Below are 18,643 nucleotides of genomic sequence, written 5' to 3'. Positions count from 1 at the left end.
TAAAATAGGGTACAGCAGCCAAGCCAGTAGCACTTACCTCTACTCATGCTGAAGCAATCCTGCCCTCAATGTGGCTAGAGACTAATTGTTCAAATGTGCTGGAGACTAAAATGTCCAAGATAGAATATCCTCTCCTATCTTGTGAGTGTAAAGGTACAGGCCTTAGAAAAACTTATTAAAGCAGATAATAGAGATATTCAAATCCTGTCAGAGGAATTTAATGGTGAACCAAACTCAGCATGCATTTTAAGGTTAAAAGGGAATCTAAGGCCTAAAGAGAACCAACCTTAATATATCCAGTAATATTACAGGATTACTGAAATGATGGAAGTTGTATTAGGGCTACTTGGAAGCCTGTGACAATGTTAGATTTAGGGAAATTCAAAGAAACGTAGTCTCATATGGCATGTATTCACCATTTGTGAAGCAGATGTTGTCAGTTTGTAATAGAGTTATCCTTATAGATTGGATAAACTTGATTAAAGCTGTCCTAGAGCCCAGACCACAATTACAATGGGCTTCTTGATTCAGAAAAGAAACTAAGACTATCAAACAAAAGGCTAAAGCAATAGCTATGAATGTCTCTCAAGATCAAATTCTTGGAGGAGATTATGCTACTTTAGAAAGGCAATGTCAATATGATGAACATCTCCTGGGTTTATGCTGTGCAGCAGCTTTGAATGCTTGAGAAAAAATTGGAGAATCAGGAAAGAAAATTGAATTGTTTACAAAAGTTATACAGGACCTAAAGGAAGCATTCATGGGTTTCTTGCAAAGACTGCCATTAACAGTAAATAGAATGATATCAGATTTGAAAGCTAGAAAAATAATAATCGAATCTATGGCTTTTGAAAATGTTAATGCCCAAAAGTAAAAGGATAGTTAGACCTTTAAGTCTAATTAAGTCAGGACATTTGGAGGATCTGATCCAAGATACAATTAATATTTATGCTCATGACCATGATGATGATGCATGAATAGGAGAGGTGATTTACAGAGGTTTGAAGAAAGCTGAAATGTCAAATGTTTTAATTGTGGCAGACAAAGTTACTTTAAAGGGATTGTAAACAGGGGATTTCTGGAAACAATGCTTTTAATAAATATACTCCAAACAGAACATCCTCCATTCTGGATTATGCAGAAGACATGGCAAAGGCAGACATTAGAGAGAAGAATATATAGGTCAACAAAAGACATTTACAGTAATCCTTTGCCTTCAGGAAATGCCTTGAGGAGCCTCTTGCAAGTCAAATCCCATATGCCAAATTCCGTTCAGACAGTTCCTGTCTTCATGGAGGAAAATCCTTCTCAGAGCAATTAAATAACCTAATGGCTAACATAAAAAACCCTACTGCTCTGGATGATAGAAGAGCTTTAGCAGATAAAACAAAAATTTCAAGAGAACCCATAAAACAAAACTGATAAAGAATAGATTAGGAAGCTCCCCAAAGTTAGGTTTGGGGAAGGATTTTGTTTTTGTCTTTTCAGGAAAATAATAACAAACATCTTGAGGAATTTAATACCTTTGGACAAATAAGCATCCAAAGAAGAAAGAAGAACTACCAGGAAATAATTACCAAGAAAAGAAAATCTGACCTAATGTGATCTCTGAAGTCTCCAAAAAAAAAACCAAAACAAAACATTGAATTCAAGCCAGGAATACCACTACTTGGGAGGCAGACGCAGGCAAATCTCAGTAATTTCAGACAGCCTGATCTACAAAATGAATTTCAAGACAGCCAGGACTGTTAACACAGAGAAACCATGTCTTGAGAAGCAAAACAAAACAACAATAACAAAAGGAAACCCACAAGGACAATTCCACCGGGACTACGACAACACCATTAAGCTGAACTATTGCGGTAAATAAGGATCAGGATAAACAAATAGGCCGAATAGATGTTTATTCAGGGAGAAATAACTTACAACCTAGACAGATGAACACCAGGAAATTCAACCCGATCCTTTCCTGTCCGAGTCACGCCAGAAAGAGAGAGCACCTTCCTGGCCCCCTCCGACCTCCTTCTCAGGTCACCTCCGCCCATCGCTCCACCCCCAATGGGCGTGGTCAGTGCTACAGAAGGACTACCTCACTACAATTCCCCTTTTAGTCTAAAGAAAAGATTTAGGCTTAATACAAAACTATATACAAAACAGTGAATAACAAGTGTGCTCTAAGAAAAGGAAAATCGAGAACAAAATGACCTACATATCTAGTCCTAGGGTGAGGGCATAATGGAGTTTACAATAGAGTTGTCCTAAGCTGGAAAACGTAAGTCTAGTACCTAATATATCTAACTAGGAAGAGAGAATAATAGTTGTGATAGTTTAATCTTCAACCTCATCAAGACCTGAGAAGGAAATTAACAATACTAGAATAGACAGGAAATGCGGATGGACAACTTCCAAAAGGTGCAGCAAGGACAGAAACAGAAAGCCACCTGAACAGTCACCCTAGGTCTCACAGCGACGTTGGTACACCCAGATTTGGCTAAGGCCAAGAGAACTTGACAGACCACAACAACAGCAGGGAAATAGAATGGCTGTCTTACCCTGACTTGGCAAGGTCAAGCAGTCTTCTATATTTGTCTCCTGCAAGCACATAGATATTGCGGTAAATAAGGATCAGGATAAACAAATAGGCCGAATAGATGTTTATTCAGGGAGAAATAACTTACAACCTAGACAGATGAACACCAGGAAATTCAACCCGATCCTCTCCTGTCCGAGTCACGCCAAAAAGAGAGAACACCTTCCTGGCCCCCTCCGACCTCCTTCCTCAGGTCACCTCCGCCCATCGCTCCACCCCCCAATGGGCGTGGTCAGTGCTACAGAAGGACTATCTCACTACAATGAACAACTCCAACTAAGATCAACTTTGGACTACAAATTGCTCAGAACAATTTTGAGATGGCCACCTGAGATGATTCAGCCTCACAGACTGCTCTAGCCAGGGCTTCAGATAACCCCTGCACTTTCCAATCACATAGAGACTGGACAACAAATGATACAGCTAACTCTCTTAAGACTTGACCATTATCCCAATTTTCTTAGCATCCCTGAAGATGCCATTGCTCCAGACAGCAGGAAATACTCTTAAGAAAATGACACAGGACATTCTACAGGCTCAGTTTTCTCTTCAAACCTATAATGGCTCCCTCTTTTATGGTCTCTCTCTCTCTCTCTCTCTCTCTCTCTCTCTCTCTCTCTCTCTCTCTCTCTCTGTCCAGAGATCTACAAGACTGACCCCAACTAACAGTTTGAGCAACCGTGGAAAGGTTACCATAAATACTCTTCCCTGATAATGAGATCAACAACTAACTTATCCACCAACATAGAGCCCTCCTCTACTAGCTGATGGAAACAGAAACAGACACCCACAACTAAACACTGAGCTGAATTGGAATCCAGATGCAGAGAGGGAGGACAAGACCAGGCTACAGAAACACATAGAGACAGTTGACCTGAACAAGGAGGAGCTAACGGGCCCCCAGACTGATAGCTGGGAATCCAGCATGGGACTGACTCAGACACCCCTGAACATGGGTCTCAGTTAGAAGGCCAGAGAAGTCTAAGGGACCTCAGACAGTGGAACCAGAATGTATCCCTGGTGCACAAAAGGACTTTGGGAGCACATCCCCCCATGGAAAAATGCTCCCTTAACCTAGAGACAGGAGAGAAGGCCTAGTCCCTACTCCAAATGACTTGACAGATTTAGATGACCCCTCCTGGAAGGCATCACCATACATGTGTAGGGGGAGGGGATGGAAGGGAAAGTGGTTGGGGGCATGCGAGGGTGGGAGAGAGGGAAAGAGGGAGAGGGAACTGGGATAGATATGTATAATAATAATAATAATAATAATAATAATAATAATAATAATAATAAAACATGATACTGATATTCCCAAGAGGTAGGGTGGGTGGTTTCAGTTGTTCACTGGGTTATGGATGTTTGTCAATATTTAGGGGGGTTAGTTGCAAGTTTTTATTGGTTATGAAACTTTTCAAAGGAGGTAAAATTCACAACTCTTTCTGAAAAGAAACAAGGGGGGGTATAGGAGTGAAAGACAATGGGGTAGATTATTGAGTCTACTTTTAGACTAAAAAGCAACTAATAGTCCCAAACTTTTATGTTGGTATGGATTTTTGTATATTGATACAAATTTATTGTTATTTTTGTTACAACATACTGTAAGGTATTATAACTGTGCAACTCATTTTAAATTGTAATGTAAAGTTCTAGGCCTTGAAAGCTACTATTACAAACTGTTTAGAATAATTAATATAACAATCAAACTTATAGTGAAGGTTTAAATGTAGACAGACTTTATGTATCCTCATACACACACACACACACACACACACACACACACACACTTTCTCTTCAGAGATCTATAGACTATGACATTTAAGAACAAGACTTTTCATGCCAGTGAAGCATGTCTGCTCCTGACAGCACCAATTTACTTCAAAAAAGGATTATGGGCATAGAAGAACCTCCATATGGAGTTTGCTTTCATTGTGGCAAAGTTAGCCACTGGGCAAGAAACTTCTCTTGCCTCAACAGCTGACAGGACACTGTCCAAATTGGACAAGCATGACACAAAGGAAGTCTACTGCTGAACTTTGCTAAAACAAGGTAAATCAATCCTTCAAAATTCCTGCTTAACAGAAAAGTCTGTCAGATATTCTAGGCCTGTAGGCCAAAGATGAATGCTCCACCATTGCAGAGGAACCTTGGGTGACTGTCCAGGTAGCCAGCAATCACTGTCAATTTTATAGTTTTGGAAGTTGTTTGTTCTGCACTTCCTGTTTACTTGGGTAATATTTTATCCTTCTTGGGTCTCTAATGGGTATTGAAAAGTAGATAGTTATGCCATTTTCTTTGTTAAAAATTTCAGAAAAACCTTACAAATTACATGTAAAACTTATAAGGTGCAGAGACATAAGAGCTTAAGTTGTTTGTCAAAGAAAATGTTTTAAGTTCAAAAAAGGTAATTTCAGGCTGGTGATACAGGTTATGATAGAAAGTGGTTTAGGTATAAAGCTTTGAACTTACCAAGATAGGATAGATAATAGAAATTTTCTTCGAATTTGCCAAATACAAAGGGACTGAACATTATGAATGTAATTCTTACCTAATTGTTCTTTTGTATATAGTTTCACTGTGTTAGAGTTAAAACCCTTCCTTTTTATTTACACAGTACCTGATAACTGTTCTTATTATATATAGTATTACTGTGTTATAGCTAAATCTCTCAATTTTATTTAGACAAAAATGAGGAAATGTTGCAGGATATTTTGTCACACTGTGAAACTCTGAGACTGTGTTAATAAAGTTAACCTTAGATCAGGGCTGGAGCCAGTGACTAGTTCGCAGGAATTTTCCTTAGTGAGGACAGAGGAGCCAGGAATACAGATAGACAGATGCGCAGGAAGGAGCAGAGAGGGAGTTAGAGAATCACTTTTTTTGTTTGTTTGTTTGGGATGGGATGGGTGGAGAGACACTCTCTTCTGGGTCTCCAGCAGAAGGTCAGCTTGTCGCTTCTTGGCTTCTTTGATTTAGAAGTTTTTCACTCCAATGTCTGACTCTTGAGTCTTTATTGGTAAATAGAACAACTTAGGTAAAAACAACAGATTCGTATCTTTTGGAAGCCTGTTCTTTTCTAATGAGAGACAGAAAGGGGATGGAGCTAGGGAGGAATTGGGAGGAATAGAGGGAGGGAAAACTATAAGATGTCAGGGGTGGTCTTACTGTTCTGTGGTCCAATCAGGGTCTGATTTGGAACTAGGCAAGGCTTCGAGTAAGCTCCTAGTAAATGACCTTGGCCCCTTTGCTCCTGGAAATGCACTACATCCTACAGTCTGCAGAGCTGTGCCTTTGCCCTATAGACCCTTTCTGCATTACACTGGATCCTTACCTCCAATATCTGAGAGGCCCGTGGTCCTGCATTGTAGAGCCACCTTTTGCTCACAGTGCTCTGCAACATCCACCACAATGTGCAGCTGGGCTGCACTGGCAGCATAGGAGAAGGTTGCAGAACGCATGTGTCCTTCTGGGCCACCTTTGACTGTTACTGCATCAGGTCCTCTGTGCTGAACCACAGTCAATGCTGTGTCTGCTAAGAAGAAACCAGGCAAAGAGCAGAAGTCAACGGGCTGCAGGGATGCTTACAAAGCACAGACCAAAGGCATGTCTAATATGAGTTAATTTTTAAAATGCATTTGCATTCATGTGGGTTTTGTATAGCAACGCACAAGCAGAACTCAGTACTTAGGGATAAGTACTGATGCTTAAACTTCCACGATGTCACATCTAAAGGCATATAATATGACTTTCTAGCTCTTAAAAGTATGTTTATAACAAAAGAATGAGGTCAAATGATGTGTGAATACTTTTTATTTTTAATAGCATTTTCCTTATTTGTGTGTCTGTTGTTTTCACTAGACAAATTTAAGGAAGGTGCATCTGGAGTGTGTGTGTGTGTGTGTGTGTGTGTGTGTGTGTGTGTGTGTGTGTGTGTGGTGTGTTTTCCTCCCTCCCATAGCAGTGGAGCTACTGGTGCTGGCATCTGAACTCAGTTTCTTTTACTGAGCCATCACCTGGGCTTACATCTCAGTAATTTAATAGCTTGATTGTCAAAGATTCATGAGACAAGTTTAAGAGCCTTATTATTCCTAACAAAATAAACTTGGGAGATGCCAGAGGAACAAAACCCAAGGTTTTCTAGTCTCTACACAAATGTGTATTCATGTGCATATGCACCTATACACACAATTGCATCTGTATCTACACAAACACACACATGTTCTAGATATACTTATTTTAATTTTATAGGTTTTAAAAACTGAAATTACTTTTTTTGTAAGCTAACTACCCAACATTATCAGGTTTTCTCTATCAACTAAATCAATTATAAAGGAGATAAATTTGTCAGTGAAAGTAGTCACATGTTACTCATTTATTTATTTATTGACCAGGGTCACGATTTGGTGTTCTTGAAGACCTGATTTGACTGTTGGTCAGTAATAGATTTGCAGTCTTGCATTGTTTAAAGGTAATAATAGAAAACATCCTTGGAACAGAGATTGGGACTCTAGTTGTAAAACTGCCTTTCTGAAGAACAAAATGGTAATCTGAGGACATAATGAGATGTGGATCATTATTTACAAAACTTCATTTAAATAATTACTGCTGTTGATACCATAATCAGAGAGATCAGAAAGGATGGGAACTGTTCCCAGTGATCCACAATTTCTTTTAATAATCATTAAGAATTTTGGAACTAGGATGGACTATGAAGATGCATCTAAATTGTGGGGAAGTACAGCATGTTTCAAGTGGTTCTTAGCCATCTCTTCTTCTAGCAGTTTGAAGAAAATTTTCTCTATTATTAACTATGAGAATCTGGTCAAACTTGTAAGAGAAAAATGTAAGAGAAAAAGTTCTAAATGATGGGGGTCTCCCTAGAATTATTAACTCCCAGACTTTTCTGTCTGAATCTCTAGAAGTGTGGCTACACTTGCACTTTGATATCTCTACCCTGGCACGTGTTTCCATGGAGGCTGCCACTAAGCTCCGGTCTGTATCTGCCACGTTGTCTTTCCAGTTTGATGGTCAATGATTTTCTTTGTGACGTCATTTCTCTTATGGGTCTAGGAAGAGTAGCTAAGTTTTCATTTTGTTTAGCTCCTTATAATTTACAGGCAACTTGGCATGCCCAGCAGAAGACACTGGTTTTTGAAAGCTCTCACCACATACCCATTTCCAAATTTCTGGAACAGTATTTTTGACTGTTGACCTTTAAATGTTGCTGTTGCTTTATTTGTATTTCTTGACATTATTTTATTGGCTATCAGTGGTGCAGCCTCTAGTTTGATCATCTTTAAATTATGATGTTCATGGTTTGAGCTTTGTGGGTACCTTGATTTTTCCAGGATCACTTTATGGAAATGACTTGACTCAAGACAATTTAGGATACAAATGGCTCCTGGGAAAAGCTGCATTTTGTTTCTATTTTGTTTGTTTATCGAGTAGTTCTGGTGATAATGATCTCCAGCACATATTTTGCACAGGTGCTTCTGAATCATCTGAACTTCCCTTGTTTTAGTTTTCTTTGGTACTCATTTTTCTGTTTTTTCCCCTCTTGGTCTTTGATGACCCACATGGTTACTGGCCAATTTGTGAAGCCTTAGCACATTTTCTAAGCATATTAAATGAGAACTATTTATTTAAGATTTCTTCTTTCTAGAGAAGCTCAAAAATGATTGGTAAAAGCAAATTTTTGTAAAAATTCAATTATCATGTAATCTTCAATAATCAAGCTGTGTTCATTTGTAATAATATCTGAACCAAGGTAGTTTATAATATCAAGAAAATCAAATCTCCTTGATGTTGAAAAAATTATGTCATACATATCATTAAATTTTCTAAGGCATATATAAATTGTACTATTTACATGCTATTTCCTAGCATTTTAGCAATTAGTATTTTTGTTCTAAATTGTAAAAATATGTAAATCTTATAACCAAAGCTTAGTATTTATTGTGATAGATATGAACGTGTGATTATAAGAAGTGTAGGAACAATAAGGATGGCCTGGCATGGCTTTTGGTTTTGCCATATAAAATTTTATTTACAAAAAATTAACATATACCTATGCAGTATTTCTACTCAATATTATACAATTACCAAACTTTATTTCTATATAATATTGTCAACTAAGTAGGTTTTTTAGTCTACTCTGATTCTGATTTTATGTATAACTGCTATACAAATCCAAAGACTATTAACATACCTGAAATATTGCAGTACACAGGGAATGGTGCCAGTGGTCCACTTCCATCTGCATCAATGTAGTAAACCCCAGAAGGGTTCCCTCTGTGCCTGTGGGCTTCACAAGACTGTTCATAGATGGCTGTAGGGAAATACCATCCACCAGAAATACAGTGAACCCCTTAATATTTTCAATTACTGTCCAAAAGGCTTTCATTTCTAAATTATAGATACATGAATTACATGATCCAACATGGTTTTCATTAATATATGGCATTATATCTGACAAGACAAAAGAAATATTAAATTTTTTAAATTAAGGGAGAAAAAGAAGAAAATTATCAAATTAAGGAGGAGATTAGAAAGAAGGAAATTGGTAGAAGGAAATTATCAAATTAAGATCAATTTGTGTTCAATTTTGTTAGATGCTACTAAATCTTTGTTGTATATCTCTATTTTTTTAGTAAAAAGAAAATAGTGTGTCAGTTATTAAAAATGAAGACGGCCTAGCAGGTAAGAGCACCAGCTGCACAAGTATGAGGACCAGAGTTCAAATTGCCAGCACCTAAATAAAAATCCAGGTATGGCTGAACATTTCTATAACCCCAGAGCTGTATAGGGTAGAGAGGGTCCGTGGGGCTTGCTGGCCACCAACCTAACTCTAGGTCCAGTGAGAGACCCTGTCTCAAGGAAATAAGTTGGAGAGAAACAGTAGACACCCAACATCCTCTTCTCGTCGCTGTGGGTATACATACACACACACACACACACACACACACACACACACACACACACACACACACTGGAGGTTACACTGGCAATGTAATACCTTCAATAGAAAATCATTTGATAACTTATAGGGATTGTAATCCCTCTGTGTGCATGTTTTCTTTTGCTTTTAAGTTAAGGATGGTTATTTTGATGAATAGTATTAAAGATTTAGGAGGTATTCTAGAGAAATTGTAGTTCCAAGTCCTACATGCTGTTGATTCATGGTTCTGTTCAAATACATGGAAACTATTCTGCAGGACTAAGTAAAGGAGTAAATTTTACTCTAACTGTAATAATTTAAAATTTGCCAAATATTAGTTATAACTTACCCAGGTTATATGGTACTGTCCAATAAATACACTGTAATAAGCCTTTAAAATAATTCAGTATTGATATACTTTGCTTTAAATGAAAAATTTGAAGACATAAATACAACTTATAAATTAGCAGCTTCTATTCATTAAAAAACAATTAAGTTGATTCTAAAAGGAAACCTTATTAAGCATTTTGTAAATGAAAAATCATGATAATTCAAGTTTAAAACAGGAGACAAAGTCTTTATATGTTGTTTATTTACTGTGTGTAATTGAACATTTTCATTTGTGCATATAAATATCTTACCAAGATATGGGACTCTTAACTTTAAACTTAAATGCCAGAGAAAGATCAGCAAGGTACCATACTGACCAACATGAAAGACCTATTCAATGAAGTTAAGAAAGCATATGACTCCTTGGAGAAGGTACTTGATCAGTGTCAACCATAGTGGCTCCTTTCACTAGAGCCTCAGAGGTCAGGCTTTTGATGTACCAACAAGCTCAGTTTGGCCTTTGGAGACAAATTAACTAAGCAAATAAAATGTGCCGAAACAAAGGGAATAGGGCACATTCATATCATTATCATAAGTACCGTTTTTACTTTGAATTTTCTACATTTGCTTGCATAAACAAATTTAAAAATACATTCAAATGTTCAAGGAAAGTAAAGCAATGGCCTTTATGGGCTCAGAGGTTTAATTGGTTAGTCATCAAGGAGTAGGACTTCTTGGGAGAGACTAGGATGTGTAGCCTCATTGGAGTAGATGTGTTTCATTGGTGTGGGCTTTGAACTTAGTGGCATTTTCACTTCCTGCTGTCTTCTGAACCAGATGAAGAACTCTCAGCACCTTATCTAGCACCATGTATCTGTGTCACCACCATATTGATAAGGGAATAAAATGTAGAAACCATAAACAAGCCCCAACTAAATGCCTTCTCCTATAAGAGTTGCCGTGGTCATTTACAGCAATAGAATACTGACTAAGACAATGTCTTATACCACTTCTGTAAAGGCTTTGGATGAGTGAATTGTTCCTAAGGAGAAATTCTTAGAAACATCATGGATGTTAGCTGTAATTCCCAGAACAAAGTGTTACCTAAGTTAAGGATTTTATAAGGCTAACTGATTAACTGCAGGGAATTGGAATGCTTCAGATACAGTGCCAGTGGCCAAATCATATTGGGAAATCTTTAGTCTCTAAGAACCTTTTTTCCTTATGTGGTGAGTATCAGGTAAAATTGGAATGCCATTAACTTCCATTTTCTCCAAAGCTTACAATGTTATCAGGTGACATTTGAAAACTTTAGCAGAGGTGACCCACTTTGTTAGACCCACTTATCTGATGTTTCCAAAAATATGTTTGAAAAATTCCTTGATCTATGACTTTCTTTTGCCCTACAACTATAAAAAAATACACAAGACTACTTCCATATTGGAGTATATTATTTGGAGGCAACCTGAATCTGTTTCCTGGGCCGTGGTCACTTGTATTTAGTTCAAGAATAAGCTATCTCCTATTCCTTTTGAGATGAGAGGTGATTTTTTTATTGGTAATAGAAAGAAAAATATTTGCTTTTTATTTTATGTTTATAGATGTTTCCACTGTACATATATCTATGTACCACATGTACACCTGGTACTTAAAGAGGCCAGAAGAGGGAATTTAATCCATTGGAACTAGGGATGACTGTGAGAAGCCACATGTGTGCTTTGAATTACACAGATCCTCTGGAAGAGCAGCTAGTGCTCTTAATCACTGAGCCATCTTTATAGCACAGGAAAAATATCTTAAAAGTAAAAGAAAATATTCAAAGAAGTAGAAAAATGAGGCACTAGCTTCTTCCATGTTCTAATTATTAACAAGTTGGTGGCCAATAAAATAATATGGACTTTAAGCAGAGTGATTCTTCAGTAAAGATAGACTACTTTAATATTCTTTTACTAAACGTATTTATATTTATTTATTTTGTGTGTTGAAGAGTATGTACCACATTGTGTGTGTAATGGTCAGAAGATGACTGTGAGTTGGTTCCCTCCTACTACTTGTGTGGGTTCCAGAAAACTCTTTTACCCACTGAATTATCTGGAAAACACAAGGTAGATGATTTTTAACTCAGGAAGACACTATAGAATGCCATCTTCTAGAAATCTCACATTGTTATGCCCATCAAAAGCACAAGAAAGGTGATGGGAGACGTCATTCTGTAAATATGTTTCTCTCATTGGTTAATGAATAAAGCACTGTTGGCCAATAGAAAAGCAAGATAGGCAGGACTAGGAGACTAGGAGGAGAGAAGAAGAAGTAGGGAGGAGATTCAACATGGAGGATGGAGAGAGTAGAATGCTGGGCCCGCTCTCTGGTAAGATAAGAACACGTGGAAATGCTTAGATTAATAGAAATGGGTTAATATTGAAGACAGAGCTAGTCAATAAGAAATGCTAGCAACAGGCCAACAGCATTATATCTAATACAGCATCTCTGTGGGTTATTTGTGGATGGGGCGGTGGTGGGCCCAGACTGGCAGGGGAAAACTACTCTTAACAGAGAGGTTGATTAAAACAGACTGTTGAGATCAGACTATACCTGCTCTACCACTCCATTCTGTGTGGACAATGGCTTTTTAGGCTGTGCCTTGCCCAAGAAGGCTCCATTTCACAAGCATCTTTGGACTTCACCTTCAAATACCACATGGAGGCAGAGTGACCCTACCCCTAGCCCTAACCCAAATTCTAACCCTAACTCTAACCCTAACACTTGAGTTCAAATGCAGAGGCAGCGTAACTCTGAATTTTGGTTTTCACGTAAGTAATATCACTACTCCTAGCACTACTCCTAGAAGTAAAATTGTACCACAATATAAACTTATCAAAGTAGATTGGACCTATTGGACCACATGGTATGTTAGACTTATATTTTAAAAATGGGGCTTGAAAACTTTAATACCCCAAACTAAAGGGAAGATGCAACATTCTTACCTGAACCCCACAAAGAGGAAGATTCCTAATAGTATGGAGATAGACCACCACCTGGCCACCTGGTGTGTGCATCAAGTGATCAACAAGAGTAGGTCATCAGCTTAGCTTGATGCCATTAATTTATGGGACCTACTTGAATCATTATCTGTCCATTCATTAATTCATCTCTTTGTTCCTCTAGACCTGGACCGGCACCTAACCTCTACTGTTCAGAGATGCTGTACTTTGTCTCTGAAGCTCTACCAGAGCTTGCACCTGCTCTAGATTGCATTCATTGTTTACTAGCATCTTATTAAGCTCCCTACAGTGACATTCTTTGCATCTCTACCGGACCTCGGCCCCTGCCCCCAGTAAGGTATCTTTGAATTTCTTGAAGTTTGTTATGACATTTTAACCCATTTGTAATCATTCTGTGACCTATAACATATATAGATATATTTATTGTTTGATGTGTAAATTAAGGCTGGAATAAAAGAACCTGTCTTTGCCAATAGTCAGCTATCAAGGAAAATCAGGACTTCTTGGTAAACTGTAGTTAATGAAACCAATGTAGCTTGTGAATTTACTGTTAGTCAATAATTCCTGATATGGTGGAAAAACACAAATATGTCTATCTATGTTTCTAACATAACACATTCCCACATCCCGAGATTCTGGTTCAGTAGATTTGGGTGAGACCTGAGAGTTACAAGTTCCTAGTTGTTTCAGGTGTTATTGTCTAATTAGGATATTCAGATATCCTAAAGCGAAGGTTCTGGAAACAATTTCCTTAGCTCAAATTCTTACTGTGTCTTCAACTAGCTGGACATTAAACTACATAACCTCTTTTTCTCCTAGTCTTTACAATGAAAGTGATAACAGTCTTTTATTCCTGAAGCTCCTGTGAAGTTTAAAGAGTTAATTCATGGAACTCTCTAGAAAAAGACAGACTATTTAAGAGCTCAGTAAGTACACACTTCATGATTCATTATCATCTCCACCAAAGAAAATCACAATTTAAGAGACTTTAATTGCCTCCTCTAAAACTTTACCATGTAGCAGTTCTATTCAGTGCTTTTCTTTTCTTTTTTAAATTTTATTTTTGATTTTTTTTTTGAGTCAGGGTTTCTCTATGTAGCTTTGTAGACCAAACTGGCCACGAAGATCTACTTGCCTCTGCCTCCTGAGTGCTGGGATTAAAGGTGTGTGTCACTACACCCAGTTTACAATTTATTTTATGAGATAACATTTCTCATTCAACCTGGATCAACTTGGAGATTGCCAATTTGGTTAGGCTGGCTGGCAAGCAGCCCCAGGGATCCCCTTGTCTATGTCTGCCTAGCACTGACATTTCAAGCAAACTGCCATGACCGTCCTTTATATGGAGATGGGAATCTCACATCTTCATGCTTTCACATTAAGCACTTTCCTTCTCAAGCCCCCTCTGTTCTATACCTTATTCTACTGGAATTATTTTGCTACAGATGACAAGGTCCACTTTTACTCTACTTAGTATTATATGTGCACTCTCTTGCTGCCCTAGTATTAGGTGAGGTTAGCTGCTGAGGTTGTAGCACAGTGGTGCAGCATTTGTCAATCAAACACAAGGCTTAGGTTTAATCTGCAGCATCAAATAAGCAAATAACAAATAAACAATAAATAAAGTGGCTTAAAATAAACCAGATATTAGTTGGGTACTGCAATACTTGATATGTCTGCATGTTTGAAGATGTGCAGATAAACATAACTAATGAGCAATGAAACAAAATTATCAAAATAGATAATGAAAGAACAAGGAAGTCACAAAGACATAGGGACCACGCTGTGAAGCTTACAGGAATGGCAGGTTGCTCCAGTGTAGCCTGTGTCCTCACAGTCACAGTAGAAGGTGTCCCATGACTGGGCACATCTACCTCCATGCTCACAGTAGTTAGGCAAACACCTATAAGAAAACAAATACAATTGCTATACTCGTTGGCTAATCATTATGAAACAAGCATAAAAAGACAGACTGATAAAACATATCTAAACAATAACTTGAAAGTGGAGAAAATCACACATATCTGACAGCTTTCATTGCTCACAAGTATGCCTGTCAGACACCTCCTGTGAATTATAGTGATGGCTGAGTTGGGGTTGCACTTTGCCTGGAAAGAAGGCTCATTGGTTAGCCCATGGCTAGTGCCTTCCTAGCACACTTTCCTGTGACCAGAGCCTGGGGTCTCCTAGTGGATGCAGTCTTGGGTCTGTTTCAAGAATTCAAATTATATAGGCAATCATGAGAGTAACTAGAGCAACTTCTTACAAAATGCTCCTTCGTGTTCAAATTAATTATCCTTTCCTAAAAAATCAACCTGTTGTTCACGGGGAAAAATTAGTATGTGCTAAATTAAGTTCCTATAGGTGGAATTTTTATTTGGTAGGAATTATGTTCTTTTAATACATTAACTGACATGATTATAGGCTAAAACTAGCTTAGCTGGTACTTGCACAGTGAATGTTTAAAGTAGTATGAATAACTCTTCTCCACAAAGTAGAGATGTCCTCAGAAGCCAGAAGAGGGTGTCAGATCTGGAATTGGAGTTACAGATGGTTGTGAGTTGCCATATAAATTCTGGGAGTTGCATTCAGGTTCTCTGGAAGAGTAGCCAGCGCCCTTAACTGCTGCATCTCTCCAGTCCAATATTTTTAATGGAGGGTTTATTTGTATGTATGTATTTGGATGACTGTATTCCACATTTGGAGTAGTAGAATATAAGTGCATCTGGAGCAGAACTTAAAGGTGGTTGTGAGCTGCCAGACATGCGTGCCGGGAGCTGTAAAACCAATATTAACTCTTAACGGCAGAGCCATCAATCACTACAGCTACATAGAATCTGTCTCCCGATGAAGGGCAATCATTTGAAAGTAAGTTAACATATTGAGAGATACAAAAGAGTTTTTTAAATCTTTGTTGTAGATGTCACTGTGTTATTTTCAGCTTTAAACTTTGAAAAGAGGCATGCTAAAATGATCCAGCAAGGCTCTTACCGGTCTATGATGCCACAGGAATCTATCTGGAGGTCACTGAATGTCCCCAGTACTCCCTGCTGTACTGCAATAGGATCCACTACTTTGTCACCAATAGAAATGAGTCCCAGGCAACCCTGGAAGCCTCCAAAAGAACTTTCACACCCAAAGCTAGAGCTGTTGTTGGGACAGCCTGAGTATGAGACACAAAGACAGGAGAAAATCAAGGACGGTGACAGAACTGTTTATTCTATAAGGGCTGAAAGCTTCTGCTTGTTGACATCCTTGAGAAATGAACTGTGACCTGACCTGACACAGTGACAGCCCTCATCAGAAGAGGAGGTAATCTAAGGACACAAGTTAGAACTGATGAAAGGAAAAATAATACTAGAATTGAGGATTTTAAAAACTGGATTAAATTAAGATAAAATTAAATTAACAATTTTCATAGCCAGAACTGTTGCATATCCAAGTGCAGTTTGACTTCTATTTTAAATTTTGTCAAAAGTATTAATATATTTTAGCATCATTTTGTATATGTGAAGGAAATGAAAATGGAGGCAAAATTAGAATAGTTTAAATCAGAGGTCACACTTGATTTAAGAGATGATGATTTCCTGAATCGTGAAAATCCTATCTATAAAATGCAGTACTCTAAAACATGTTAAATTTATCTAAAACATGTTAAATATTCACCCAGTTTGTGTTTTGTCTGTTCTCATGTATGTGCATTTGAGACTATTTTAAAACATTTTGTGTTCTGACCTGATAGAAATATTTATATTGGCTTTCTATTAATTTCTAAAATCAAGTTCTTTAATCATGTGTTAACAAAAGACTATATTCTAATTTAACACCAGTTTCTGCTGAGTTACAAATACCAATGCTGGTGGGAGTGCAAACTCATACAACCACTTTGGAGATCAGTATGGCGGTTCCTCAGGAAAATGGGAATTAGTTTACCACAGGACCCGGCAATCCCCCTCTTAGGCATATACCCAAAGGATTCACATCAATGCAACAAAGACATCTGTTCAACTATGTTCATAGCAGCACTATTTGTAATAGCAAGAACCTGGAAGCAACCTAGATGCCCTTCAATTGAAGAATGGTTAATGAAGATGTGGCACATCTACACAATGGAATACTACTCTGCAGAAAAAAATAATGGTATCTTGAAATTCGCAGGCAAGTGTATGGCACTTGAAGAAACCATCCTGAATGAGGTAACCCAGTCACAAAAAGAGGAACACAGTATGTACTCACTCATATATGGATTTTAGACCTAGATCAAATGATCACCAGCCTATAATTCACATCACCAGAGGAACTAGGATACAAGTTGTATTCTAAGAGATTCATATAAAGTCCCTCACAGAACTGGGAAGGGACAAGTCCCCCAGACCTCAGGTATAGTGGGGGAGGACAGCTAATGGAGAGAGAAGTAGGACAAAATGAGAGGGAGGAGAGGAAGGCATGTGCGACCAGGAGGATTGAGCCTGGTTAGGAATGGAAAATAGGAAAGAGAGAGAGAGACAGAGACAGAGAGAGAGAACATTTAAGAGGGAGCCAATATTGGTTTGAAGATAAAGTTGAACACAAAGAAAGGTCGAGGGAACTACAAGACTGCTCCCAACTAACAATCTCAGCTTCCGTGGAAAGGCTATCATAAATGCCCTTCCCGGAGAGTGAGATCAACAACTAACTTCTCCATGGAGTCCTCAACTAATGCCTGTTGAAAACAGGAGCAAACACCCATACATAAACACTGAGTCAAACTAGAACCCAGAAGCAGATGGAGAGGACAAGACCATGCGGTAGAAGTACATAGAGACAGCTTACCTGAACAAGGAGGAGCTAAGGGCCACTAGACTGATAGCTGGGAAGCCAACAGGGGTCTGACTCGGACCCCCCCTGAATATGGGTCTCAGCCAGAAGGTCTGAGCAGTCTAAGAGACCTCAGACAGTGGAGCCAGGATGTATCCCTGGTGCACAAAAGGACTTTGCAAACATATCCCCCATGGAGGGATAACTGCCTTATTCTAGAGATAGGAGAGAAGCCCTAGTCCCTACTTCACAGGACCTGTCAGATCTACATGACCCCAACTGGATGGCATTCCCCTACATATTGTATTGTGGTGGGGGGTTGGGAGGGGAGGGTGTTTAGAGTGCATGGGAGAGGGTAGAGAGGGTAAAAGGGAGGGAAGGAGGGAGGGAGGGCTTGGGGGGAGGGAGGGAGGGAGGGAGAGGGAACTGGGATCGACATGTAAAAATAAAAAAAAAAAAAAAAAAAAAAAACGCTTTGACTCCAAAATTTAAGTTGAAGAACAAGTTACTGGGGAAAAGTATTTCTATTTTTGTTTCCACAGAAAATGAAAAGATGTGGATTCCTTCCAGACTAATGTGGTTTGATCACACCAGACCGCCTGAAACAGAGTACAAGCTGATCCTACATTCCAAACAGCTGGACAAAACAGCCCTACAGACTACAGCTAGGATATCTGAATCTTCTTCGAATCCCCCAAGACAGCGCCCCTTACCAGCAGGAAGTAGTTTGGAAAGAACGACGCCCAAATTCCCAAATATTGTGTATAAATGTTTGCTTTCATTTAATTGGACTTTGTTATATAAAATTAAATAAAAAATACTCTATATGCATAAAAAAAAACAAATACCAATGCTTGTGACACAGTGTCTTTTTATTATGAGTTTTTGTAAATGCAATACATATATAAGAAGCATGACCATCAAGTGGCACTTGATGGTGGCTTGTGACACAGACCTATAATCCCAGACAATCAGGACACTGATCAC

At 38.4% G+C, this 18,643-nt stretch overlaps 1 protein-coding gene across 1 annotated transcript in view; it reads right to left on the bottom strand.

Annotated features, from left to right (window-relative positions):
- The window catches only part of LOC127229121 (contactin-associated protein-like 3), a 115,146-nt gene that overhangs the window by 26,971 nt on the left and 69,532 nt on the right, over window positions 1-18,643 (bottom strand). Inside the window, exons 9-12 of the mRNA XM_051194120.1 lie at window positions 15,851-16,022; window positions 14,656-14,762; window positions 8,799-8,918; window positions 5,922-6,122 (exon numbers count right to left, since the gene is read on the bottom strand). Of these exons, the coding sequence (XP_051050077.1) occupies window positions 5,922-6,122; window positions 8,799-8,918; window positions 14,656-14,762; window positions 15,851-16,022 (600 nt within the window). The remainder of the gene's footprint in view (window positions 1-5,921; window positions 6,123-8,798; window positions 8,919-14,655; window positions 14,763-15,850; window positions 16,023-18,643) is intronic.

The sequence above is a fragment of the Phodopus roborovskii genome, unplaced genomic scaffold, assembly GCF_943737965.1.
Source record: "Phodopus roborovskii unplaced genomic scaffold, PHOROB, whole genome shotgun sequence".
Classification (NCBI taxonomy): Eukaryota; Metazoa; Chordata; class Mammalia; order Rodentia; family Cricetidae; genus Phodopus; species Phodopus roborovskii.
The sequence above is the reverse complement of the archived record's forward strand: the minus strand, read 5'-3'. Positions and strand labels throughout refer to the sequence as shown.